At 37.2% G+C, this 27425-nt stretch overlaps 1 protein-coding gene across 1 annotated transcript; it reads right to left on the minus strand.

Annotated features, from left to right (window-relative positions):
• Positions 1-458: 458 nt before the first annotated feature.
• Positions 459-26243, minus strand: Mer (ezrin/radixin/moesin family protein merlin). The gene is made up of 13 exons (XM_085950139.1): positions 25927-26243; positions 22265-22394; positions 21657-21862; positions 21118-21239; positions 19776-19878; positions 18287-18493; positions 11486-11590; positions 11133-11264; positions 10805-10951; positions 10351-10446; positions 7867-7959; positions 3086-3273; positions 459-2324 (listed from the first exon to the last, which is right to left on the minus strand). Exons 1-13 carry the CDS (start codon positions 26011-26013, stop codon positions 2114-2116), a joined length of 1827 nt encoding a protein of 608 aa, XP_085806265.1. The 5' UTR covers positions 26014-26243; the 3' UTR covers positions 459-2113.
• Between the last annotated feature and the right edge of the window lie 1182 nt (positions 26244-27425).

Consider the following 27425-nt stretch of genomic DNA (forward strand, 5'->3'; position numbering starts at 1 on the left):
AATAAAAATACAGTATTCAAAAAAAATAGACTAGAAAATATAGTCAGAATATACAATACGTATTAATAAAATTTTGTCATAATTTAAATACAAAAACTTTTGTTTGATAATTTTATTGACACATTGATGCATGATAATAGCTTTCACTTTAGGTATTCTAAAATATCTGTACATGCGAGAATATATTGTCAAAAATTATCATCCTGGAGGGCAATTTTTTAAATAAGCTATGAATATATAAAAGAAAGTCACCTTGCTTCAGTTTTATATGATATATTTTACATTTGCTTCGATATAAACAACTCCATCTAATAACGGCACGGCGGTGGTTTTTCACTTAGACCGCTTCCCACTAGAGGCGCTAGTATTGCTAGCCTTCTTCTTTTTTACACAGGTTACCGATTGTCAACCCGTCTTACATCACAATGCTCTGTTCTTAATTATGTTTTTTCTCTTTTAAATTTTAACATTACAAGCGTTAGTTACCTTTTACGTAAATTGTAATTTAAGTATTTATTATGATTTTGTGACACTATAGGTACATTTCATGTTAGGTTTGTAAAATACATCAAGAGTTTTCCTGTATTTAACATTGTAATATCATAATTATTACGTATATAATTGACGTAAGTAGTTTCTTAAACCTTTTCTATGCCTCATGATAATACTATAGCAGTATCTGACAGGCCGAAAATTTTTAACAACACACGTTGAATGTAGAGCGAAGCTCTTACTCAAATCGCTGTAATACCAATAATTTGTGCTATAGTATTTCATAATTATTCAAACAGATGTCACTGTGTGTTTAATTTTTTAGATTATGCAAATCAACTGACAGTGGCTACTAATTTGAGTTTAAAGTCGGAAGAAATAACTTTAAGACAAATTTGTATGTGTGGCCTCTCGATCACAGTCTCATAGAGCGAGAAAACTCGCTGAAGGCACAAAACAGGATAAATCGTTTTAATAATGTTATTATAATGGTTACTGATAAAATATAATAATGTCAATACATTTTAGGTTATTTCCATGTTACTTTGGCTGTCATGGTGTCAATAGACTAAAATATAACGCAAAATCTTACACGATCATAGATGCACGCACAAAATTTGCAAGGCATTATCGGACACCGTTCAAAGTACAATACCTAATTACTTTTTAAGCTGTCTCATGTTTTTAAGCAAGGTGATGTCATTTATGATACTGCTTATTTCAAAAATTAAGCCCCCGGCGTCATATTATGTAAATCCAGTTAATCTTTTATTGATGAAACAGATAGATATATTAAAATGTTAATCGTAAAACTATACTAATTAAAACAACGAAGAGCCTCATTGCATTATTTTATAAAAAAGATAAGATTTTGATTTATCAACTTTTTGCTGCTATACACGGATACGTGATATAACTTAAATATTTAAGTAATACATTGTAAAATGGTTCTGTGTTTGCATATCAAATAATATTGAAATCGATGGAATTCCAAGCAGCATTGAATGTTAAAAAAAAACACAAATTAGTCAAAAATTAATAGTCGTAAATGATACAAAATATATTGTTACAGTAGAAACATATTGCTTAAATACAGACTTCATACATTGTCATTGGTAATTTGAATTAAATTTAATTCTATTCATATGATAATTAACTATAATGGTTCACGAAAGACCATCGTAGAATAAATTATAAATATCAAATTAGTCAGCTGGACATTTTAATAACTATCGGGACAGATTTGACAATAGATTTAAGAAAATTTAGTTAATTCGAAATTTTTAAAAAATTATGAATTACAGCAAATTTCGAATTAACAAAATTCGTAATTTTAGTATAACAATATAATCAAAACAGATGAGTTTGAATGTTTCAAAAACATTATGTTAATAAATTACACCAGAATTTTAAAACAAAATTACGAATTACCTACATCAAATTTCGAATTAACAAAAATTGACGGTACCTATTGAAAAACTCTTCCACAGATTCAAACATGATGCGTAGATAAATCTTATTATAATAGCATTCATTATTCCATATTTAATAATACATTATGACTCTTTAAACCAACAAACCTTTGCACATCATTAATCTTCCGCCAATCATCCGTTCATCATTACAACTCCTCGTAGAAGGCTACCCTAGCTTTGGTTGATCCGGACTTTACCTTTTTGAGGGTGGAGTATTTGGTCTCACCCAGCCGCACCTGATCATCGTGCAGTGCGTCCAGTTCCGATTGTTTCTCGTCCACTTTCAGGACTTCGATCTCAGAACGCAGTTCCCGCAGTTGATGCTGAAGGTGTTTCGACTTCTCTAAATAGTCCACCCTGTATTGTAATTTAAAAACATGAGGTGATTACGAGATATACGATAACTCCCTGGAGAGTGAATCCCATTGATCTATGATGATCAGCAAATGCGTACACTGACGATTACACAATTATGGCCATCGGTCGACAGACAATTTTTATATAATATATAGATTATAAGAAGAAAAATATTATTATTGACGCAAACCAATAAATAATCGATTTATAAAATTATGTCTTTGTGTTTGTATTAACAGATGGCAATATAAAATTGATATTGTTTTGAAATTTTAATAGGCCGCAGTAGAAATCATCCAAACGTTCTGAAAAAACACTAATAATCGTATCGAGACACGATGCAGAACCATCTGGATTAACTTGGCAATAAGCACAATCCAGAGTTGCCAATTTACCCCAACTTAGTTAGGCGTGTCTTGACCGTATTGAAAGGTTTTGTTCTGGCCCACTGCCTTTTTTCTGAAGATTTACTACCTGCTATACAACGGATTATTATGTATAGATACTGTAGGCGACGTATTCTAACTTGACGATATTGGCCTCTTAAAGATAGGCGCATACTTAGTGACTTACACTCCTACGAATAGTTCTGCATCGTGCTCTTAAATAAATAATACATGCTAATTGTATTACTATTGTGCAATTTAGGTCTACCACTGGACCTTCATTGTAAAGCGCCAAGTTGAATTGATCAACTTAAATTAGGGACCCATATTCTTACAGTTGATAACAAATAATACTTGCAAAAAATTACAACCAACCTTTCTTTCTCAATCTCGAGCGACAGCTGTTGGATATCTCCATCAGCCATCAGCTCATACGACGTGGCATCGGAGACCATTGCCTCCATGTTGAGAGGCTCTGGTTCTATGTGCAAAGACTGTAGGTCGGTTTGGAGGTCGGACGGGAGCGAACAGGAGGAATTGAACAGCATGGACGGTATAGGGGCCTGAAAGAAATTACAACATCTTCAATAATTATTGTTACATGCAGTCTACATATAAATGGATATGATAATGCATATATCGTCACTGTTCTGGCAGAAGACACTTATTCAAAAAAATGACATATTGACATTTAATGACATATTACCAAAATGTTCCTTATTTCAAACTTTACCGTCTGGAAACCTTCTTAATAAATAAACAGTCTTTATTTTAAAGTCATCCTTTTTACGATTACTTAATAAACTCACATGATAGACCATTTCAAACATTTTAACAACTTCAAAGTCAAATTACTCAAAACTAGTATTCTCCAGTTAGTGTGTTCTGCCAGAACAAAGATGATATATTATAAAGTGCTATTTTTCTGAAAGTGAGATAATTGATGCTTTGAAGTTTCGTCTTTTCTTAAAGCAACATCCAAATTACATAGGCGGATTCTCACACCGATCATGAAATGTAACTGGACCGTTAACTAGAGACATGGCTAAAATAGAATTCCTATTTTCAGTACCTGACTCGGTTGACAATCGGTGTTAGTTGGGTCGAAGATTACCGAGAACATACGAAAATATCCGAAAACTTCCGACTAAGGCCGTACGTAGTATGTGCAGCAGTGGCGCAGTGTGCAGGTAGGTGGTGGAGGTACAACAAAAATAGTGCACTTAATCATAATTATGGTTTGGTCTAGGCAGCGTTTCATTGAATATTAAAAACCATCTGCAATTTGTATACTTAATTCAATGAGAATACATAAGTATGTCTGACAGTGTAGTGTGCTGTATTTATGTTGAATTAAACTCTGTGACAACCAAGCCATAATAGATAATACTAAAAATACTTGTCTATCTAAAAAATATCTAAAATTATGCTATTAAATCATACATAACTTTGGATAGTTTATAGATAAAGTAATATTTTTTATCTATTATAGTTTGGTTTCTTCTTCTTCTTTTGCCATATCCGCCCCTTAACTGGAGCATATGGACACCACGCGGCGCCTCCAAGAATCCCTGTCGCTCGCCAGTTTTCTTGCTTCGTTCCAGGTCAAACCAGCATCCCGTAGCTCCGCCGTATACACTCTGTAGATTGTATTTAGCGGCCTTCCAGGACGCCGGAATCCGGTCGGCTTGAAGAACAGGCAAGCCAGGTTGAAGTTCTCTTCTGGCATCCGCAGCACGTGGCCGAGCCAAGTCCAACGTCGCCTCTTCACTTTCAGCGTGATGAGAGGCTGCTTGGTGCGTTCTCTTATCTCCTCGTTGCTCCTAAAGTCATACCACCGCACACCCAGTATTCGTCGCAAACATCTGTTTTCGAAGCTCAGTATACGGTTGCTCTGAGCCTTCGTAAGGTGCCATGATTCGCTACCGTAAAGCAGCACCGTCAGAGTGCAAGCGTCGAATAGGCGGCATTTGGTTTTGACCGAGTACAATCGTGAGTCCCAGACATTCCGCATCGAGTTGAATGTTGCTCCAGCCATTCTCATTCGGATAGCGAGCTCTTTCTGCAAAATACCATCTCCCGTGATGTGTACCCCCAGGTACTTGAAGCTGTCGACGCTCTCGATGTTTTGTCCGTCGCTAATCAGAGGGAAATATGGATCAGGACAGGTGCTATTACACAAGACATTGGTTTTCTTCACGTTGATTTTCAAACCAACGCGAGAGGAGTTGTTATGCAACCTGTCGATTGTCTCTTGAATGCCCTCGATTGAGTTGTCGAATAGGACAGCGTCATCGGCGTATTCTAGGTCGCATAGCTTCACCGTGGGGGTAACAGGTATGCCTCGGTCGGGTGGTATTGACTTCCGTAGTATGAAGTCAAAGAGAATGATGAAGAGAAACGGTGCAAGGACACAACCCTGTCTGACTCCGGTCGTGACCCCGAACCATTCCGTGACAGTGTCTCCAATGCAAAGACAGGCCATCGGACTATTCAGCTCATGGCTCTGCTGGAGAAGACATCGAAGGTTGTGGATTTGGTCTGCACACGCTCGACCAGGTAGAAACCCGGCTTGGTTTTTCCTGAGGACGTGCATTATTGGGTCCCTTATTCTCATCAAGAGGATGTTTGCCAAAATCTTTCCCGGAACACTGAGTAGCGTAATGCCTCGGTAATTGTCGCAGCTTAGAGGGTCACCTTTTTTGTGAAGTGTGATGATTTCACCGTTCACCCAGTCCCTTGGACAGCGCTCTTCTTCCCACACCTTTGTCATCAAATGAAACATAGGGTGCAGGATTGCGCTCAGGCTGTACTTGAAGAATTCAGGATGAATCCCATCTCCCCTCGGTGCCTTTCTGTTCTTGAGCCTTTTCACAGCCGATTTTATCTCGGTGTGCGTGGGCGGGCAATCGGAAATGTCGGTCGCTCGGGGAATGTCCAAAAGTAAAGCTTCCGCAGATATGTCAAAGGGATCCAAAGGGGGTGGGCGGTTCAGCACTCCGCAGAAATGATTTTTCCAAATCTTCTTGACACATTCTGCGTCAGACTCTATTGCTCCACTGGGACCACGAATGGCTCCGGGAGTCGGTGGTCGCCTGCCGCAGACTTCACGGGTGATTCGGAAGAGTTTCCTGGTGTCATTTCTGCTTGCTGCCTCCTCTGCCGCTTCAATTTGCCGGTTCATAAAATTGCGCTTGTCCAACCGCACGGATCGTTTGACTACCCTGTCTTGGGTTTGGTAGTCAGTCCGGCGGTCCTCGGTTCGGTCGGGGTCTGTCTCCTTGTCTCTCAGGGCTTTCAGCCTGGCTCGTTTTCCAATACCAGCCCACGTTTCGTCAGACATCCACTTTGGCTGCTCACTCCTTCTGGTACCAAGGACGGTACGGGCGGACGACACAATCGCACTCTTTATGAGGCTCCAGTCCGCCTCAATGAGGTCGGATTCAGATGTGTGCCGCTCGTAGATACGATCTACACTATCTCGTACAGCAGTTTCGAAGTCGATCCGAATTCTGCGACGTCGGAGCTTCTCAATGTCAATTTGTTTGCGCTTTGGAGGCCTCGCCTGGCGACTGAGTTTTACTCGGATGTTTCCAATGAGTAACTCATGATCGCTATGGATATCGGCGCCTCTGTAAGTACGCACGTCGAGAAGTTCCTTTCGGTGCTTCAAGCTGTACAAGAAGTGGTCAATCTGCGTCCTAGTGCGTCCATTAGGAGACGTCCACGTATATTTGTGAATATCTTTGTGGGGAAAAACAGTGCCTCCGATGGCGAGCTCGTTCAGAGTGGCAAACTCTACGAGCCTCTCACCATTATCGTTGGGGTCACCGAGGCCGTGTCGTCCCATCACCGTAGGGCCAAGCACCGGGTCTGCTCCTACTCTCGCATTATAATTCCCCATTACAATCACGCGGTCTCTTCGGGGGATGGCGGAGACTGCCGCGTGGAGAGAATCGTAGAAGGCATCCTTTATCTGCGCGTCGGCATCCTCAGTGGGGGCGTAGCACTGAAAGACGGTCAAAGAGCTACCTGGCATCTTGAAGGAAGCACGTATCAGTCTCTCCGAGATTGGTTCCCATTTCACGAGGCAACGGGCCGCTCTCTTTGACATCAATACTGCCACTCCCTGGCGATGATATTGCTCCTGACCTGAGTAGACAATAGAGTAACCCTCAATCAACTTTCTCCCGGCTCCTTTCCAGCGCACTTCGCTCAACCCTAGGATGTCCACACCGTAGGTGTGCATGATGCATGTGGCGTGCAGGTCCTTTCCGGGGGTACGCAGGGTGCGAACATTATATGTCCCAATGCGCATACTCGAGTTGTTAGAGAGGATTACTCTACCTGTTTCATTGTCCATTTCCATGCAAGGTCGTCATTTTACAGAGCCGGTTGTCGTCCGAGGCTGCTGTGTAGGTGTTTTGTAATCTGTTTCGTTTAAGGAGGCAAGAGGCCTGAGCCACGAGGGCCCTGAGGGTCGGCTCGACCGGGTTTTTCTGTCGGGGATTTCCTTCCCTTAGCCAGAAGGCCAGTTTTATGGCGCCGCGCCGGTCACTCGCCCTTCGCCCCCTGCTGTTAGCTACAGCTTACGCTGCATTGCCCGGAGGTCGCCGCGGGGAGGCCAGCAGATGGGACTTGCTGGCAGTTTGGCATTTCCCAACTTTTGCTATGAACACATCTACTGGCGTCAATGTGTCCACTTGGGGCCGACCAGCCTTAATTGGTTTAGACAGGACTTAATGAATTTAAAAAAAGGAACCAACAATATGTGCAATATATATTCTTAATCAAACGAAAACAAATAAGTATGAATGAAAAAGTGTGGACAACTTTGTAGTATCGCCCAAAATATACCAAAACTATTATGGTTTGGTTAGGCAGGGTTTATTTGATTTTTAAAAACTAACTAATACCATCTGTAAATTGTAGTCTTAGTTCAATAAAAACAATTATGTGTGACTAACAAAGTTTAATGTGCACTATTTATGGCGAAGCTTAACAGCCTATCTCCACCTTTCGTTACTGCAGTGTAGTGTGCTGTATTCATGCTGAATCTCCACAGCCTACCTCCACCCTTCGTCAAAGTAATTAGTTCATATTGATGATGAGAGGTCATCATCTAACATTCTAACAGATGAGTGGTATATTCTTACTTGAGTCAGCGCAGATGACGTGTTTCTACTAAGAAAGTGCAGTAGTTTTTCTTTCGCCTCTTTCTCCGCCACTCTAGCTTTCAGCAATTCATTCTGTAAGAAAAGTAAATATTAATTTATACATTAACAATACAATAACAACACTCATGTCCTGTACAATACTGTACAATAGTATAGAATTTTAAAATTGGTAAGACACAAAGAATTTGGACTTTAAATAGAAGAAGCCTTATACGTTATTTCTGTTATGACATTTGAAATTATTTAGCAAGCTCGTGAAGCATGGTTATTTTCCACAAATATTACCATCGCTCAGTTGCCATTCTGATTTTATAATTCATGCAGTATGGTGGGCATTTTTTATGTACATTTTGATTACTAACTCAATTGCAGTTATAAACGGTTTTACACAAAATTCACAGGATTTTTCATCTAAATAATAATACAATAAGTACGTACAATCGCGACCAAAATAAAAACATTACACGTGTAAACATGTATTATCGTGCAAATTGCAAGATTGCAAGCATGAATTAAAAAAGTTCAGAAGCTTCTGAATTTTCATGCGACAATTGGATCGAACAATAGTGGCGAACTTGTATTTTGGGGTTGACCGATTTTCACGACCTTTCAAATAGTACCATACAATGACAACATCGCGTCTCGCTTACTCTTGAAGAATGAGATTAACAAGACAGTGAGCACTTTTACGTGTAAACAGTTATTATCACGATAGTTTAAAATACACACTACTGGTGCAAGTAAATCCATGCACGTGTACAGGCGCTATAATACGGAAGTGTAGTATTACTGGCCTCTTAGGCGCGTTTGGCGGAGCGTTGAGCGGCGCGCGCAACTCAAACGTATAAACATATAACCAAATAAAGACATTGTCTATGAACATTTTTACACACGGTTATACGTTTGAGTTGTGCACGCCGCTCAACGCTCCGCCGAATGCGCCTACGCTGGACGGGGCCTTATCTACTCATCGTGATGGATTGTCTTCTTATAAGCCAATCCATCACGGAAAATCCAACCTGGAAATCGGTAAATAAATGTCATAGCAGTAGTGTGAAGTTTTCTGCAAATGAACCGGCAATTTAAAGTCAATTATGACTAATTTAGTCGGTGGACCAGTGGTCCTTCTTTTTGCTTTAATTTCATACATTTACTGGCGTATGCATAGAACAGCAAACTACATTCAAGCTATTTAATGCAAATTTGCTTGCATAAACCTAAATAGCATCAGTTGAATAGTGACGTCACGTCTCTGACGTAATACGCGTCATGCCGAGACTAATGTTACCAATTTTTAAATTTTGATTCCCCGATAATTAATTTAAAATATTGAAATTGTGAATTGGTGTAAAAATATGCAAACGGTACCATATAAATTTAATAATTATAAATGAATAATTATCATGTACTTTAAATAATTTATTAGTTATGACATCATATTTATTTTATACTTCTAACAATATAAATATTTATTTAGGAATCGAGTGGCCACACTTTTGTCTCGCAGCTACTTCATTTATGTTATGAGATGACATTTATTGACTGCGAGAATCCGTCCTAATGTACCATACAGAAAATGAAAAAGGATCTAATTATTATCATATACCAATCAGCCTATGACAGTCTTACCAGTGTGTTTGAGATTTTAATCTTGTTTATTACAGTTTAGGTGACATTTTGAAACTATGCAGACTGCTTCCAATTGCATATAGGTATAATATCTTAAATAAAGCAGTAACTACCTAGTAGGCTCATATTATTATGTAGTACCTATTTTATCGTAATGTTACGTAAATCCATCTTATCCATGGGAAAAACTGCATTTTTTATGACGTCTTTAGTGAGTAATCGAACCACGGGAGCATTGTATCTAGACTATGGACTTAAATTCATGATGTGTTTTTTAAACGGCACAATTACTGTTTAAAGTTCGCAAATGCTCTACCGAATCTACAAAATTGATGGGTTCTTAATTATAATTATATGTATTACATATATTATAGTATAATGACAATTCTAACCAATAAAAAACTTGTAATAAATTCATTTTTGCCGACTCTTTACGTATGTATAAGTATGCTCCTGTCATGTGTCAAACTGACAGGAGGTGGACCGCCATTTTTCATTTTCGTGCGAATTCCTGTGCGCATCTCATTTTTTATAGGTTTCTTATTCGGCCGATAAACCGCTTACTCCGTTGAGTGCGGTTCAAAAGTGTATGAATACGGCAGTTAGGCTCCATCTCTATATAATATGTAGGAGGTTTTCAACATCTTAGGTAAGACATAAATTCTGCAGTTCCGGGTTAAAAAATTTTGTTGTTCTGTTCAAATGTCTCAGCAAAGAAAACAGTTTGTCAGAAAAATGAAAGTGTCAGAAAAAAATTAAATTACATTATTTTTTTTGTTAACCTTTTCAAAACTGTAAAATCGAGTTTTCATTGTATAATAAGCATGAAAATACCTTAAGGCGTTCCGCTTCTGTGGCTCTCTTTTCTGATTCCTCGACCAATTGCGACGTGAGAAGCTCAGCTTGTCTAGTTTTTCTTTCTAAATGTATCTAAAAGGGAGTAAAACACAATAATAAGAATAATGTTTCTCCTATTCTTTATTCCTTCTTATCTTTTTTTTTAACATTACAACAGGCCGTGAGGCCCACAATAGTGAAGTTAGTAATAGAAATGAATCACAAACTTTGAGAAATTCACATAAATATATTATGACCTCACCGGAATCGAACCCGGTGCCCCCGGATGAAAGGCCATCGCCTTACGCACTGGACTACGAGGGCCGCCTAATAAGTATGTTTATGAGGTCTTCCAAATTATGTACTATATTATTATGCACAATAACGAATGCTACATTAATAAATCTTGTGAATAAAAAATCTTTTTTTTAAATTCATATCTATGTATTACCTTTTCTTCTTCCGTCTGTATGGCGCTAAGTCTCATCCGTGATATTTCCTGCTCAGCTTCGGAAGCCTTCTGCGCCAGTAAAGACGCCTCCTCTTCAGCCACGCGGCTTTTCTCCGCCAGCAGTTCCGCGGTCTCTTCAGAACGCCTCTACAAAACATTCAACAATTATTATAACAGTGAGATTGAACTACATTCTGGATGCCAGAATAAAGCAAGAAGACTGGCGAGCCACAGAGATTCTTAGAGAAGCTGTGTGGTGGCCATATGCTCCAACTGATCAGCGGACACGGTCAAGAAGAAGTGTAGTCATATTGTCATTTTTACTAACCAGTGCTTCGTTTGCAAGTCTTATTTCTTCCTGATACTGTAGCAGTCGTTGTTCCATAGCTGAACGATCCCTCTCCGCCATCTCCCGCAGTTGCTTCTCTCTCGCCAGTTTGTTTCGCTCTATTTGCCGCCTCTAAAAGAATCAATCGATCATTATTGAAAAAACAATATCGTAAGAAACCGTTAGCATCCACCACAAGGCCTGCAGAGGACAGAGAACTGATCCAGAATGTCACTGTAACGCAATAAATAATTCGCAGAACTCTGAATGTTACTTTGTGGAATGCCATTTGAAAAACATTCCGCTAATGTACAGCAGCACTTATCCTATCCCGTTACTATAAAAATACCAACCTGTTTCTCTTCTTTGGCTTGTGCTTTCATCTGCTGCACCTCCATTGTGTCCGGTTTCCTTCTCCTCATGTATAAGTCATGGTTTCCAATGCATAGGTCCAATATCTGAAACCACAATGCACAATAATATTACGTACAACGAACAAAACAGAGACGCACTAGATAAGACGAAAGATAAAGAATAAACAATGGAGTGGGTATTCCATAACTATGAGTCAATCTACACAAGCAGGTCAAATGCGGCGGTTTACCCATTACCAACCGTGTCATCAAACAGAACCATCGGTTTATAATCAACCTGTCCACACAAACGTTTTACCGTTTACGACAGACAATAGCAAGTGGTTGTCCCGCTGCACCTGTTGCGTCATGTGTGATCAGTGCTTGTGTTCTGCTTTACAGTTGTAACAAATGCTTAACAGTTTTTCATAATAAATAACATATACAACTTAGAAGTAGGCTATGGAGATCCGACATAAACAATACACACTATGACAGTTATACATATCTGTATAATTGCTATATAAACAAGAATTAACTGTATTTGCTACTGGTGAGTGCGCATAGTGCCTGAAGATGCCGAAAGGTGAAACCCTGTTCGCAAAAAATTAATAGAATAGTACAAAACTCAAATCCATTAGAATTTATTTGTTCCCATTGAACCGAGAAAACAAATCGCAGGTGGTGTTGACTTGTTTTTAAAATTCAATTAAACCCTGCTTGGACCAAACCATAATAGATAAAGAACATTCTTCTATCTATAAAATATCTAAAATTATGTATGATTTTACTTTTTATCTATCGTGGTTTGGTTAGCCAGGGATTAATTAAATTTTAAAAATTAAGCAATGCCATCTGCAATTGTTATTCTTAGATCAACAAAAACAAATGTTGGGTCTCCACACCCTACCTCCACGCATCGCCACTGCATGTAGATGAATATGTCAACTGTGTTGTTATAAAACTATACCAATTGAAAATGTCCATTAGGATGAAATCGGTTTTGTTTATATTTAGTAATATAATAATCGTGGAAACAAATACAATAAACAAACACATATTAAACTATTCGATATTTTTTTATAATGAGTAGATTGTTTAAAATTTCATTTTCAGTGTCGCAGTTCAGTACACACGTTTTAAAATTATATTGCGTAAATTAGTGTATTTTCACACAGGCTAGAAATATGCACACAAAATCACCGATTTCTTTTTTTAACAACACGGTGTGAATATCATTATTTTGTAATGTCTATTGAACACATTCCCAACCTTTTTCGAGTCGTGACCCCATTTTATAGAAGACGAGCGACACGCGACCCCGATAAATTGTATAAAACCTTTTTACTAGAGTAAATAAAACGCATCGAAAATAGATTTTTCAATATAATTTTAACCTAAAGCCATATTTAATACGATGGTTGAAATTGTAACTCATTAACCTGCTTCCAGACGTCTGTACATTGAATGTGTAACACCAACTTTTAAAATAACCCGATGGAGTTGGATCCCAGTAAAATTAGTATATCTGTCAATTAAGCCTCAATTACATTGAGCTTCTTTACGAGCTGTTTGTTGGCGAATTTATAATCTGCCTGTAAAGTTGCCCAGTGTAATCATCGAACATGTTAGCTTGTTCGATGATTACACTGGGTAAACTTAACAGGCAGATTATAAATTCGCCAGCACACAGCTCGTAAAGAAGCTCAATGTAATTGAGGCTTTATCAGCAGATAATCCTGAATGTCCTAATTATGGAAGACTAACTCAAAATGTCAATTTTGTGTGTTGGACCTAGTCATATTAGGGGTGCGATGTGGTTCAAAATCAATATTTTGTATATATTTGTACTGTTTCATCTGGCGACCCCAAGGAAAACCCTTGGCGATCCCATTTGGAGTCGCGACCCATAGGTTGGGAACCCGTGATAGACTCTATTGCACTTTTAAAAAAATAATGCCAAAATAAGTCATACAAAATAATTAATAAATAATAAGCGGTGAACGAAAAGGGTATGATATTAAATTTAGTAAACATAAAAATTGTTGGTTTATGAGAAGGAACATATTTTCACTCTTGAAACCTTACTCTAATAAAATTCGTAATTCATAATTTTATTAATAACCGTGCAGAAATAAATCTATATTACGGGTTATTCGTTAAAATCCTGTGTAAAACATTATTCTTTTAGTCATCAAATTTGTTTTTAAATAAATATGTGCGCTGCGCTGTCAAAACTACATTATTATAGACCAGTGGTGAGGGGTGGAGGTAAGCTGTTAAGATTCAACATAAATAGTGCACACTAAACTTTGTCAGTCATACCCATTTGTTTTCATTGAACTAAGAACACAATCTGCAGATTGTGCTGGTTAGTTTTTAAAATTCAATTAAACCCTGCCTAAACACACTTACACCAATAATTATTTGTTTTCGTTGAATTAAGAATACAAATTATTACAGATGGTGTTGGTTAGTTCTTTTTAATTCATTAAGCCTGCCGTAGTCCCTGGCTTTAACTCATTAAGCCCTGCCCAAACCATAATCGATAAAAAATATTATACTTCCATCTATAAAATATCTAAAATCATGTATGGGTTAATGCAGTGGTTCCCAAAGTTGACTGGGCTCCGACCCATCTAACTAAAATTTCCAATCTTGGAACCCACCTCTTAGCTGTCTTAGAGAAAAGAGAGCATAAATATTGGTAATGCTCAGATTCCCTAGTGGCGAGTCGTGGAACTACTTAATGCTGTCTTATTTGTTCTAATTGAAATAAAAAAAAAAATTTATAATATGAATGAAAGACTGTTGAAATAAGAAACACAACTTAAATAATAAAAAAAATATTATTTAAATACCTACACCTGCAAGGTTTTTTTACAAAGTTATTTCAATGGGAAGGATGTAATATGTTTCTTATTTTTCTTCATTACAGTTTTAGCATCAAATTCAATTTTAGTTACTTTTAATCGCAGTGAGTTTGATTTATCCAATTTATTTCGGTATTTAGTTTTAATGTTAACCATATCCGAAAATCCGACCTCGCATGGATATGAGGTAGTAAAGAGGAGGAGGACTTTCATAGCTTCATCGAACAGGCAAGGATAATTATCAGCAACTGAGAGCCAGAATTTCGTTAACTGTTTACGATTGAAACTATTTTTCAGTGACGTATCTTCTGATAAATTAATAAGTTCTTCACGGGACGACACGACACGACATGTGTTTCGTTCGCCGCGCTGTCGCCGACTGAGCTGTCAGTATGGCTGGCGCTAGCTCCAGCGCTAGATGGCGATCTGTAGTGCATTGGCAATTCAAATTATTATTATTTTATCACAATATTTTCCGTAACTTAAGTTTATTTCAATTTTTAGGAATTATAAATAGCTGAATGAAATATCAAATTTATCACTTCCTATTTTTTTAAATTCATGTAGGTATACAGTGGCAACGGCCCACCCAATATTCGCTCGCGACCCACTGGTGGGTCGCGACCCATAGTTTGGGAAACCATGGGTTAATGGCATAATTTTAGATTTTTTATAGATAAATAAATAGTTTTTGATTATTATCTGCTATGGCTTGGATTAGGCAGGGTTTAATTAAATTTCAAAAACTAACAAATACTATCTATACTCGTAGTCTTAATTCAATAAAAATAAATACGTTTGACGGACAGAGTTAAATGTGCACTATATATGTGCACTCTGTGGAGACCCATATCGTTGGTCCCTATTAAAAAAGTCAGATCTGCAAAATGCTATTTTTCAGTACGAGCAATCAAAGATGTTTCATCAAATATCCTTTGTGACCTGTTGCTTGCCATAATGAATAAAAATACGGGTTATAGAAACTTTTCTAAACGTTTATAAAAACATCCGTCTGTCCGGTGAACATAGCAGCAACTGTCAGATCCGACGCATCTTGCTCACCCACGCCCAGCCAACAATGTCGGTTGGTAAGAACCAACATTGTTATTCGGACACTCTCGGTAGATCCGTCATTTTTAACTGGAGTATCTCGAAATTTTTCAAACAAACAAAAAAAACTGTGATTGTGGTATAAATGTTTAAAGTGTTTAAATAACTTTTACGTAATAATCCGAAAATGACAAAATTTCAGATCCGACTTTTTTAATATGGACCGACGATATGATCCTATTAGGATCAGACATGGTCGAAAGAAGAAGAAAGAATATATCTGTCAGCCTACGTCCACCCTTCGCTACTGTTATAGACATTTCGTCACTGAAAACATGGCACGATTATAAGACTTTACCTCAAGCTTACAATGGCAAAATGAACTGAATGACAATGCTCTGTATAAATATAAGCACAGCCAATAACGCGTAGATATGACTAGTTCGATCTTTTCTATATGTTTTGACGAAGAAAACCAATGTTATGATAGCTTTAACCCTTCAACTTCAAATTCCCGGCGAGAAATGCTACCATTTATAATTATTGTTGATATTAAAATTACGCAATATTTATAATCACTTTGCCTTTTTATTGATTGTACACGTAATATACAATCCATTTTAGACTATTTCAGCCCAGTTTTTATCCGTTCAAAAACGATCACAAAAACCATTGATTTAATAAGCAATTGACAAAACGACATGGACAGTTTTTACAATAGCATTTATAATACTGAAATATTGCTTCAAAAGCATTTCAATTCAAAAGAATTAGAGCTTGCTGTACATATTAGATTGAATAGAGGGTTACATAATTGGCTGAAAACTTGCTTGGCTTTGAAAGTTTATGACATGGGTTATTCTAATGGTTTTATCAACGAAACCAAATAAAATTGAAAACAAAGTCTCGGAAGGCGTAAGAGCATTGGCGAGTGACAAGGATTTCTGGTGGCAAGACAGAAACACCTTTCGGAGAAAGTGTAGAAGGATATATGTTAATGAATTTCTTGGACAGCTGACAAGTACTAATGACTTCTTTATGATTGTGATACATCCTTCTAATTTGACATGATAGATGACCTGAAGTGAATATGAACTTTCTTCTTCCGGCAACCTTTTCGGCTACGAAAGGGTCACGGCCGTTCCAGTGTGGATCAGATGTGGTAACCACCTTCGATAATGAGGTAAACAAATCAACTACATACATAAGTAAACATTTGTATTTACTGACGTGTGCGAGATTAGGGTTAAAGAAATCCTTCAAAAGGCACGCGCACTCGTAACTCGTAAATAAACCATGCGTTGTGACTTACGTGGCCCGCCTGCACCGGCAAATTGAAATAACACGACTGGTGCCTCGTGCGTAATGCCGGGATAAGGCTGTAGATCTAATGTGGTTTACAAAACAATCGATTTACTGCAGTAATGGAATGGGGGGGGGATGGGCGGTTTCAATAATATATACATATTGTTACTGTTATCTCGTGACTTCAAAAAATCACGTAACGTTTAATAAACTTAGCAACACTGGGTCAATGAATGTATTGACAACATTGTTTCAAAATGCAAGACGAAAAAAAATTAACTAACAATATCAAATGCTATATACAGTAAAACCTCGTTATGAAGAACACTGATAATTCTAAATTCACCGCAATTCGAAATTTTCACGAAAAAAAAGTCCTTTAAACATTATTTTCATATAAAACCATACATTTAATTCGAATTTCGTAATTCAAAATGATTCCAGAGTCCTGGCGTATAAAAATATTCAATAAATCGTAATAAAGTACATTATTTCATGAGCCAGTCATTGAAAATTGTGACAGACTTTTCTTAAGAGCGTATTTCAGTGAAACGGGAAATAATTTTCAACAGTAGGTGCGACGAAATTTGGCACTCGTCGCCAATCGGAGACCGACAGTCGAGGTGTGTGCAGATTGATTTGTTTTGTCATGGCGTCGGATGAATATATTCTTAATTCATGTAAAGATGACTAAAAAACTTTACGTGTGTACTTGAAAAAGAAAACATGTCAATGAATATACTATTATTATTAGTAATATAACAATAAACATAACGTTAAATGGATGCATGTTGAATTTTCATGACAAATTATATTTCGTTCGGCACGCGTCATTTGCACAATCCGCACATCGCCTAACTACGATCTTTTTAGACCATGCCTCAACTGAGTACAGCCTTAAAAAATGACTAATTTCATGAAGGTAATAAAAATAATCCTGACATTTTATGACCCAATTCGGTAGGCACATCTATGATCGGAAACAAAATTAATGAAATGATAAATACATTTCATTTTTCGTCATTCGAATTTTTTTTCGATTTTCGGTCCCATGGAACGAGGTTTTACTGTAATACACGCCACGCAGATTACAAAAATATAAAAACACTGGAAAGATAACTTTTATAAAATATTTTACGCAATATAATAATTATGTAACTTATGTTTTATAAAAGATCTTTTTAATACTGGCCAAATCGCAGGAAGCAGCAGCCATGTGTGCATTTCAGACGATTCAGACATGGGAATCCAATTCGGGGATAATCATGCCACAGGTTGCTAGACGAGCAACACCTACGCATCCCACTGTGATATATCATGTCCATATGTCTGAACCGTCCTTGAAATATACACCTAGACTGCAGTTTCCTGCGATTTGTTGTTGCGTTTAGCTGTCCTATATATTGACAGAAAGAGAGGAAAAATATTTCATCCCGATAAGACCCTTATCAAGATAGTGAAAATATGTATCAAGGAATAGGTTATATATTGTACAATATTTTAAATATACTATATTTTATACATTCAATAATATGAAATAGTAAAATATTTAATTAGAAGATTAATCACTTACCAGTTTGTTCATTCCTTTGGGAGAGAAGAAAATGAATATGGTGGACGATTTGTCGATGAATTTTATGACAAACTTGTTGTCGTCGAATGATATGTTCTTGATCTCCGACCAGGGGAAGGTGGTTTTTGGCCTCAGCTTGTCGTCTTTCTCGTAGATATTCAGTCCGAGGGCAGTCACCCCTAAGTAGAGGTCCGTTTCTTTTTTATTCTAGAATAAAATGTTTTGAAAAACGATACATACATATTACTGTATACAGTAAAACCATGAATTGCAAGTACATAACTGTGACTGTTTTGTGAGAGAAGAATTTTTTTTTAAATCTTCAACTTGATAAACAAGCGAGGTCTACAATTATTATGTAGAAAAGCACCACCCGAGTAAGGCTATAGCAGAGCATGTGATGAAAATTTGATATATGACTGCTTTGGACTATAAACACATATACGGAATGAATTATGCTGGTAATCCAAAGACTATCCAATCTGTATATTATATTTGTCTCAATTTATCTATAACGCATATGAGAAAACATATTATTATGTAAATGTGTAGGAGAGAGTAAGACGTGGAGAAGACATAGTAAATGGACTAAGGTGAAATAAAAGATAAATGTAAATGCAATTCTACGTTTGACAGATGCTTACAGTTCAGTACTATAAACATACCACACAAGCGTGAAGTTCGATAGTTTTGACGGAAAATATGAGGCAAGAGAAAACGATACAATAGGCTTCACGTAAGAGCAGTTGGAAAAAATGATGGTAACAATAATAAAATTTATCCTTGTAATTCGTACGTAGAAGAAATTGCAATCTGCGTAATTTCAAGGTTAAGTTGTTCCACTATTATAGCATATCGAGTATTACATGACATTAGAATTAATTTGAACCATATCAGTTGCAGAATGTTGACAAGTCGCACTGCCAAATTTCACATCACAATGCAGACAAACAAATCTAATATAAAGTGTAGCGAATTTGGAAAAAGGCATTTTTTTCACGAGGAAATTTAACCATGTGGCAACTAGTAACAGTGCCCACGCCAGATTCTGACACCAGTAGATGACCTTCTTTCCCGGGCCTCGTCTTGAGCAGTTCAGTTTCTGTCTTTTCGATCTGCAGTGAAACAACTCGGAGAATATAGCTGTGTTAATTTTAATTGAGTTGAATGATCCGAATTGAACAATCGTTTACTATGTTATAAATATAAAATAACTGGTACGTGATATTAGCGACGCATTGTTCACGTACAAGAATTTTATATGTGCATAGTAACACTACCAGATATGATAAATAAGTTAGGGTAGTTCAATAATATAACTTTGAGTACAGGTAACCCTTGCAATACTTGAATAACGATAGATGCATAAATAGTACTTTGGGGTGGCGATGAAGAGCACCGTTTTTGTATGACGGATATTAAACAAAAGGCAATTTACTGGGGACGAATACATAACAATTCAATCGAAAGCAAATAATTCGATACTCACATTAATGGGGAAATAGTTTACACCGTACATGTCCAAGTCCTGCGCTATCTTCAGATACTCCATTTCAGCCTCGTCCCTCGACATGCCCTTGTGGTCAGCGTACCTTCAAATAACATTACATTTTATACATTCACTCGTACAACAGCAGTATGTCAATGATTAAGGTGATTCATCAGTGAAACGGGAAATAATTTTCAACCATAGGCGCGACGAAATTTTGCACTCGCTCCCATTCGGAGAGAGAATGTAGAGCTGTCATTTTGCTTCGTGTTGGCGACGGCCGTAATAATTCTTAAATCGTGTAAAGATGACTTAAAACGTTACCCATTTACTTTAAAAAGAAAACATGTCAATGAATATATTTTACTGATAAAACAATAAACAGAACATTAAATGGACACATGTTGGATTTATAAGACAAATTATATTTGGTTTGACATGCCTCATTTGCACCCGCGACCCGCAATCCGCGCATCGCCTAGCGACGATCTTTTTAGACCGTGTCTCAACTAAGGTATGGCCTTAAACAATCTGTCACAGTAATACAAACATAACTTATTGAGAACCATTTAGATGCTAAAACACCGACGGTGGCCGCGCGGCTTAAGCGTTGGACTATCACGCCGTGGGTCCCAGGTTCGAATCCTGGGTCTGGCAAGTACACATAGTGTTGCTAGTGGCTGACATACATTTTCTCGTAAAAAACAATATCTGTTAATACAAAACCTCTACTCTGCGGAGGCCCATATGATCCTATCAAGATCGGACATGGTCGAAAAAAAAAAAAGATGCTATTTTAAATTTTCAGGGAAAAATGCATGTTTTTCAAGTCTCGGGTACCGTACATGGAAAGCCTTAAACAGACTGAGAATCATGGTAGGGCGCACTCGAGACAACATGGTGAAGTGGGGGTTCTCCGATGACCAAACCTGAGAGTGCCGTGAAATACAAAGCATGGAACACCTATTTACATGCAAGGCTTGCCCAGCTGCAATTTCGACGAGATCCTACAAGCCGAGGAAAATGGCGTTGCCTTCGCTAACGTCTGAGGCGACATATCATAGCTATTAAAGACCTGACATGACGAAGAAGAAGGGAGAAATGCTATCATTTATGAATTGTATTACAGGTAACACTCGGTAAAATTTGTTATATCACAATCAATTTTTATCAATTGTATTTAGTCTATTTCTATTAAAAAAGCTTGTCATGTTTTAATTTGTTTGGTATATTAAATAAAAAAAATATTTAAATCTAATAATCTACGATACGGTACGATTAAACCAAGGCTTCAAGAAACCTGGAAGTTGTCCTCTCATAATACACATTAATAAGTTCTTACCATACTTTTATCCTCTCCTCCCACATTTCCGATGTCATCTGGTACTGGTCTATCACCCTTTGAGGAAGAAGATCGCTGGCAAGCATTCCAGGTTTGTACAGCGCCTCATCATAATCTCCATGCTGGAACCGGAGACGACACAATAAAAATTCATTGTCCATACTGTAATCCTTGGTGAAATGTAATCATGCAGAAGTAATGCTTCTTCTTTGACGAGCAGAGAGAGAGAGAGAGTACCTAACCCCAAAGCTCCTCCCTCCCTCTCCATTTGCATTTAATGAAATTGCACATTTTCTCTGACTTCACTTATACTAACTTATAAATTACTGAGGGTGACTGACTGGATAGTTGTACATTGGGCCATGGACCTGAATGGTCTGTAGTGCCAGCTTATGTAAGTAATTAAGATTCATTTGTTTACTGGTTTTATTTTCCAATGACAAAACCATCTAGTTAGTCTAATTAAGTATTTTACAAAGGCTCTTTCTTCGTATAGGAATAATTTGCTGATTTCCAGTAAATTCACTTTGGTTAGTAACCTTGGCTTGGACGGCGTAGCTGGCAAGCAGTACAGATGCCTCAGGTGGGCAGTAGATGTCCATGCTGAGGATAGCTTGCTTCACCTGCAGGAAGAAAAGGTGTTGCGTCACCTCCTGGATCAGCTCCTCCGCAACGTTCTCCGGGTAGAACTTCCCCAGGAACATAAACGGCGTGGTGTTCTGCTGCGAGATGCATTGGTCTTGCACTGAAACATGTTGAAAATTCCTGTTACAATACTGTCTAATTTGGGTGCTGTCTAAATATCCAAAATTATGTAAGATTTAATTGCATAATTTTTGATATTTTATAGATAGACGAATATTTTTGAATATTATCTATTATGGCTTGATTTACGCAGTGTTTAATTAAATTTTTAAAACTAACCAACAATATCAGCAATTTGTAGTCTTAGTTCAATGAAAACAAATACGAAAGCCTGACAAAGTTTGATGTGCACTATTTATGTCAGATCTTAACAGCCTACCTCCACCCTTCGCCACTGATGTGTGGTAGAGTATACGTAGTAATCTCTGCCCACACAGAATTATTGAAACATGGACCTATTAGGCTATATGCTATTACAGTGGAATTAATAAAAAATATCTACCTTTTTTGTCAAGTTTAAGCCATGATATGAATTGTTTCGAGTCTTCATACTGCAAACCGAAGTACCAAGTCTCCCGTAGACCGATAGTTCGGCAGACCAAGTCAAAAAGATCCCTGCCGGTAGCCCGCCACTGAAAAATAGTTATCAGACATTTTTATGGATAAAGATGGCATTTACAAAACAATTGAACTTTATTCACATAATTTATTAAACGTCAGCAGCTTTATTCCACGTACCCACCGCAAGTTGAATGTATCACACTATGCTTTGCGAGTAGTCATTACTTTGGTTAGTAGACATAACTCGAATCTATGCTGCGGTAATCTACCATTGCTCAACGAGGTAAATTAGTTGCGCAACTTCTCTGGCGCATGCGCACTGGAGAATACGACATTTCATTGTGTAATTTCAGTATTGCAAATAATATGTATGTACCTAACTATTTGCAAATTTACAAATAAACGAGGCAAAAACTAAATACATGCCTGTCTATGTCACACCACGAGAAGTCGCACCAAAGTTAGATATTGGTGCATATGTTACGCCGAATCTGAGAAATTGACTATTACATGAAATGGGCTAAATTTTGCCTAAATCATGAAAAATGCAAGCCCGTTGCCTTATTCATGAACTAGACAAAATATCTGGTGAGTGCATGAATTCCGCAGTAATTTTTCTGCCTTGTTCATGCATTGGACAAATTAGTTAGTAGCGCTACGGTGGTATTTTTTGCAACTAAACTAAATGTGTGAAATGCTCGTGGATTGGAAAAAATATACGTATATTATCTATGGTCAAAATAGGTGGTCGCGCTCCGGTGGTATTTTTTGCAACTAATCAAACTAACCAAATGTGTCAAATAATTTCATTGATTATAATATAAAAATATACCAATCAATAACTAAAATGACGTTCATATCCATTTACTATGCGCAAAAAAACTAGAACTATAACATGATAACGGATGAATTTTGATAAAAGGTATTTTCGCGATTTGATTCGTGCTTGGGTATCGTACATGCAATGGTCGATTGTACGTTTTTGATAGTTTGTTGGCACTTGTTAGCTAACCTCAAAATGGACATTCAGTTGAATAATTCAGAATTTCAAAACCTAACCTAACCTAACCTAACCTAACCTAACCTAACCTAACCCAACCCAACCTAACCTAATAATATTATATTATGTCCAATTATAACTAATAAAATCATCCGTATTAAATTTACTTTTTCTGCTGTCATGTTGACAGTTTAAGAATTCCATGCCCTGGCGACTTCATGTACTCGGCAGAAAATTTACCTTATTCATGAAGAAGGCAACAGGCTTGACTATTACATGAATTAGCCAAAATTTAGCCCATTTCATGTAATAGTCAATTTCGCACATTTGGTGTAACACATACAAGTTTGATTGAAGAAATCAACAAGAGAATCATGTCTGCGAATAAATGCTACGTTGGTCTGTTAAGACATTTTAAGTCTCGCTTACTATCTCGCCGAACTAAAAGCACTCTTTACATGACACTTGTAAAGCCAGTGCTCACCTACGCATCGGAAACCTGGACATTAACTCTGCGAAATGAACGAGCCCTGAACATCTTTGAAAGAAAAATTCTCCACCGTATATATGGACCGATCAGGGATGGCACCAATTGGAGGAGAAGATATAATGCTGAGCTCTACGGACTGTACGAATATTGCAGCGCAGTTCAATCAATTAAGATTGGGAGACTGCGATGGCTAGGTCATGTGCACCGTATGAATGACAATGAACCGGCAAAGAGAATGATGTCCAGCAATCTAATAGGACGTAGAAGAAGAGAAAGGCCAAAGATTCGCTGGTTAGATGGAGCTGCCAGTGACTGCCGTATTCTGGGGGTACCAAATTGGAAAGCGGCCACACTGGATAGGGACAGGTGGAGGGAGCTGTTGGAGGAGGCCAGGACCCACACCGGGTTGTCGCGCCCCTGATGATGATGATGACCTAACTATTTGCTTCAAATTGACAATGGACTTGCGGATCACGGATGATTTAATACGGTGACAATGTTATTTTACAGACGCATGTGTGCGTTTTTATTTATAGACAAGGTTACACAACGCGATTGTAGAAGTTTTCTGGTGTTAACACCCATTATATAATAATGCCAACAAAGAAAAACATTGTCAGATCAAGAGAAATGATTGTCAAAATTATACAATGTATAAATAATGTATGTAATACTTAATACAATTAAAAATTGTAATTGTATACGACCTATCGATGTCCGAAATAAATGCAACAATGGCCAATTAAATAGCACCTGGACACGTGCATGGATTTACTATCGGCGATAGCGTGTAAATTAAACTATCGCGATAATAATCGATTACACACAAAAATGCTTAAGAGCATACATCAGTGAAACGGCAAATAATTTTCAACAATAGGTGGGACAAAATTTCACACTCGTTGCCAATCGGAGAGCGGTAGTCAAGATGTGAGCACATCAATTTGTTTTGTGATGGCGTCGAAGGAATATATTCTTATATCGCGTAAAGATGACTAAAAAACGTTACGCATGTACTCTAAAACGAAAACATATCAATGAATATATTAATTATTAGTACTAATATAACAATAAACATAACATTAAATGGACGCATGTTGAATTTTTATGACATATCATGTTTTGTTCGCCACGAGTCGTTTGCACAATCTGCGCGTCGCGTAGTCACGATCTTTTTAGACCATGCCTCAGCTGAAGTATAGCCTTAATTGTCGCGTTAATCTCATTTTTAACTGTCAGCGAGACACGTTGGTTGTTGTGTGAAAGCTTACTATGCTGTGCGGTGCAGTTCATATTTTTTCCGGCAGGTTCACTACTATCATTCTACTACGTGTCTTGCAACTTGGACGATAATACGTATTCACACTTGCATTTTTTTAATATGACCGCGATAATCCGTACTGCCAGCAATAAATCCATGCACGCGTAAACAGGCTATTACTTTTAAAAATTCCAAATTTCTAAAATCTGACACATTTATTTTAGGTCTAAAAATATCACTATACAAAACAACATAGGACAACCGCCACCAGCCATTGCTGCATTTGCTTATATCATTGGCTGGTGGAATTGCATTTATTATTCATAATAATTTTCAACTCTCTTACTTTGCATAAATTAGTCAAATATAATACGTTCATTTTTCAAGTTTTCTTTTGACAGTAGTTCTGTACCTTCACAATATATTTTTCAGCATTGATTTGGCAGTAAAGGGTGCAGTTTTTGTTTAATTTAGTGTACCTACCTAACTATTATACAATAAATTACATTTTAGTGGCGGCACATATTTAAAGCAACGTTGATAGAATCTATATATTAACAGCCATTGTTTGACATATACCTATTTGGATTGACTGTTTTTTTTTTTATCAAAAGTATTGTACAAAATATCATATTATTAAATGAAAATCTACCAAACAAATTAGTCACAATTAATCACCAATGATTCGTAGTAATCCAGAACTATCGAGAGATGACGTTTTTATACAGGATAATGTTACAAAAGATAACCTAACATGGATAATAACTTGTTGAGTTTAATAAGCATTAAAGTTTGTTGTGTCAGGTGTTTTTGAATGGCTGTAAAAACAAATGGCGTGTTGTGATTACTCACTTCTAGATTAAATTCCAATTCAGCGTCTAAAGTGCAGACCTTTACAGGAAAAGACTTTCCCGATTTCTTTCTGCGGAACGGAGGCATTCTTTCGATGATTTCATAATAATGTTATTTTGACAATAAACATTTTCACTCCTCGGGAATGAATGGCTTTCAATGGCGATTGGAGACGGTTTTGCTCATTTTAAAAGGTGCTATTATACGCTAGTGTCAAACATAAAACGAGTGGCGTAACGCGAAAATATATTTACAAACATTAAAATCTACAAGATTGCAGAAATGTCACTGATTCGAGACTACTCATATCCGACCATAAGCAAAATGTCAAATTACTCATTATTTCTTTTGTAGTTTTGTAGTCTATGATAAAAAAAAATTAATTAATATGTATTTTTATTACCTATTAAATTGTACAATAATTAATCCATTAATTTCTTACGGTTTTCGTCAATTTACTAAAATGGTTTCGGACATGGATCTTTGTAAATATGTTAGTTGATTACCTACTTCCATTTCTATTATTTTTTTATGTCTACAAGTCGAATGTAAATTTATTGGTAAGGGGTGGCTCAAATAAATTGGACGTTTCTTTGAGGGTGCTGTTTTTTTCAAAATGAGTGGCTAATGACCAATCCTAATTTTAAAAACTTGTCAATAAAACTCACTCTGTTGGGTCTATGAATTATTATTTATCTTTAATAGGTAGGTACGCTAGTAATAAAAACACAAATAATATCATAAGAAAATTAGGTAATTACCTACAAAAAGTACTTTCTGTGTGCGAGCGATAAACTTCGATAAGTCCATATTGCCAACAGTGAAGTCAGTCTTTTTTCATACTTTAAATTGCGTCCCAAAGAATATATGTATTTATGCAGTTCGCCGTATCACAGTTCACCGTGACCTGTTGTATTGGAAACAAAAGGCCATTTAGTAGTATCTGGGACAACTGTATTCGATTAAAATCAGATGCCACCCATTTGACGCTTGCATTCTGACGATGATGCTTTACGGTAGCGAATCATGGCACTTTGCGAAGATTCAGAGTACCCATATACTGAGCTTGGAGAACAGAAGTTTGCAATGGATACTGGGTGTAACTTGTGACTTAAGGAGTATCGAGGAGATAAGAGAGCAAACCATGCAGCCTCCCATCACTCTGAAAGTGAACAGGCGACATTGGATCTGGCTCCGTCACATGCTGCGGACGCCGGAAGACAACTTTAACCCGGCTTGCCTATTCTTCAAGCCAACCGGATTCTGGCATATTGGAAGGCCATTAAATACTATCTATAGAGTGTATGCGCCGTGTGGTGTCCATATGCTCCAGCTAAGGGGCGGACATTACCGAAGAAGAAGAAAAATGTGAGGGAAGCAGTTAATCAGTTCAATTCCTTAATGATTATTGGAAAATGTATTGACCTTTTGCATCATATAGTTTTAATTTTGTGTTCAATCAATAATCGTTGTCATAGTAGGTAGCTGTTATGAAATTT

Source organism: Rhyacophila brunnea, unplaced genomic scaffold (assembly GCF_057557595.1).
Source record: "Rhyacophila brunnea isolate RB1 unplaced genomic scaffold, BYU_Rbru_1.0 scaffold_23, whole genome shotgun sequence".
NCBI classification, from domain to species: domain Eukaryota; kingdom Metazoa; phylum Arthropoda; class Insecta; order Trichoptera; family Rhyacophilidae; genus Rhyacophila; species Rhyacophila brunnea.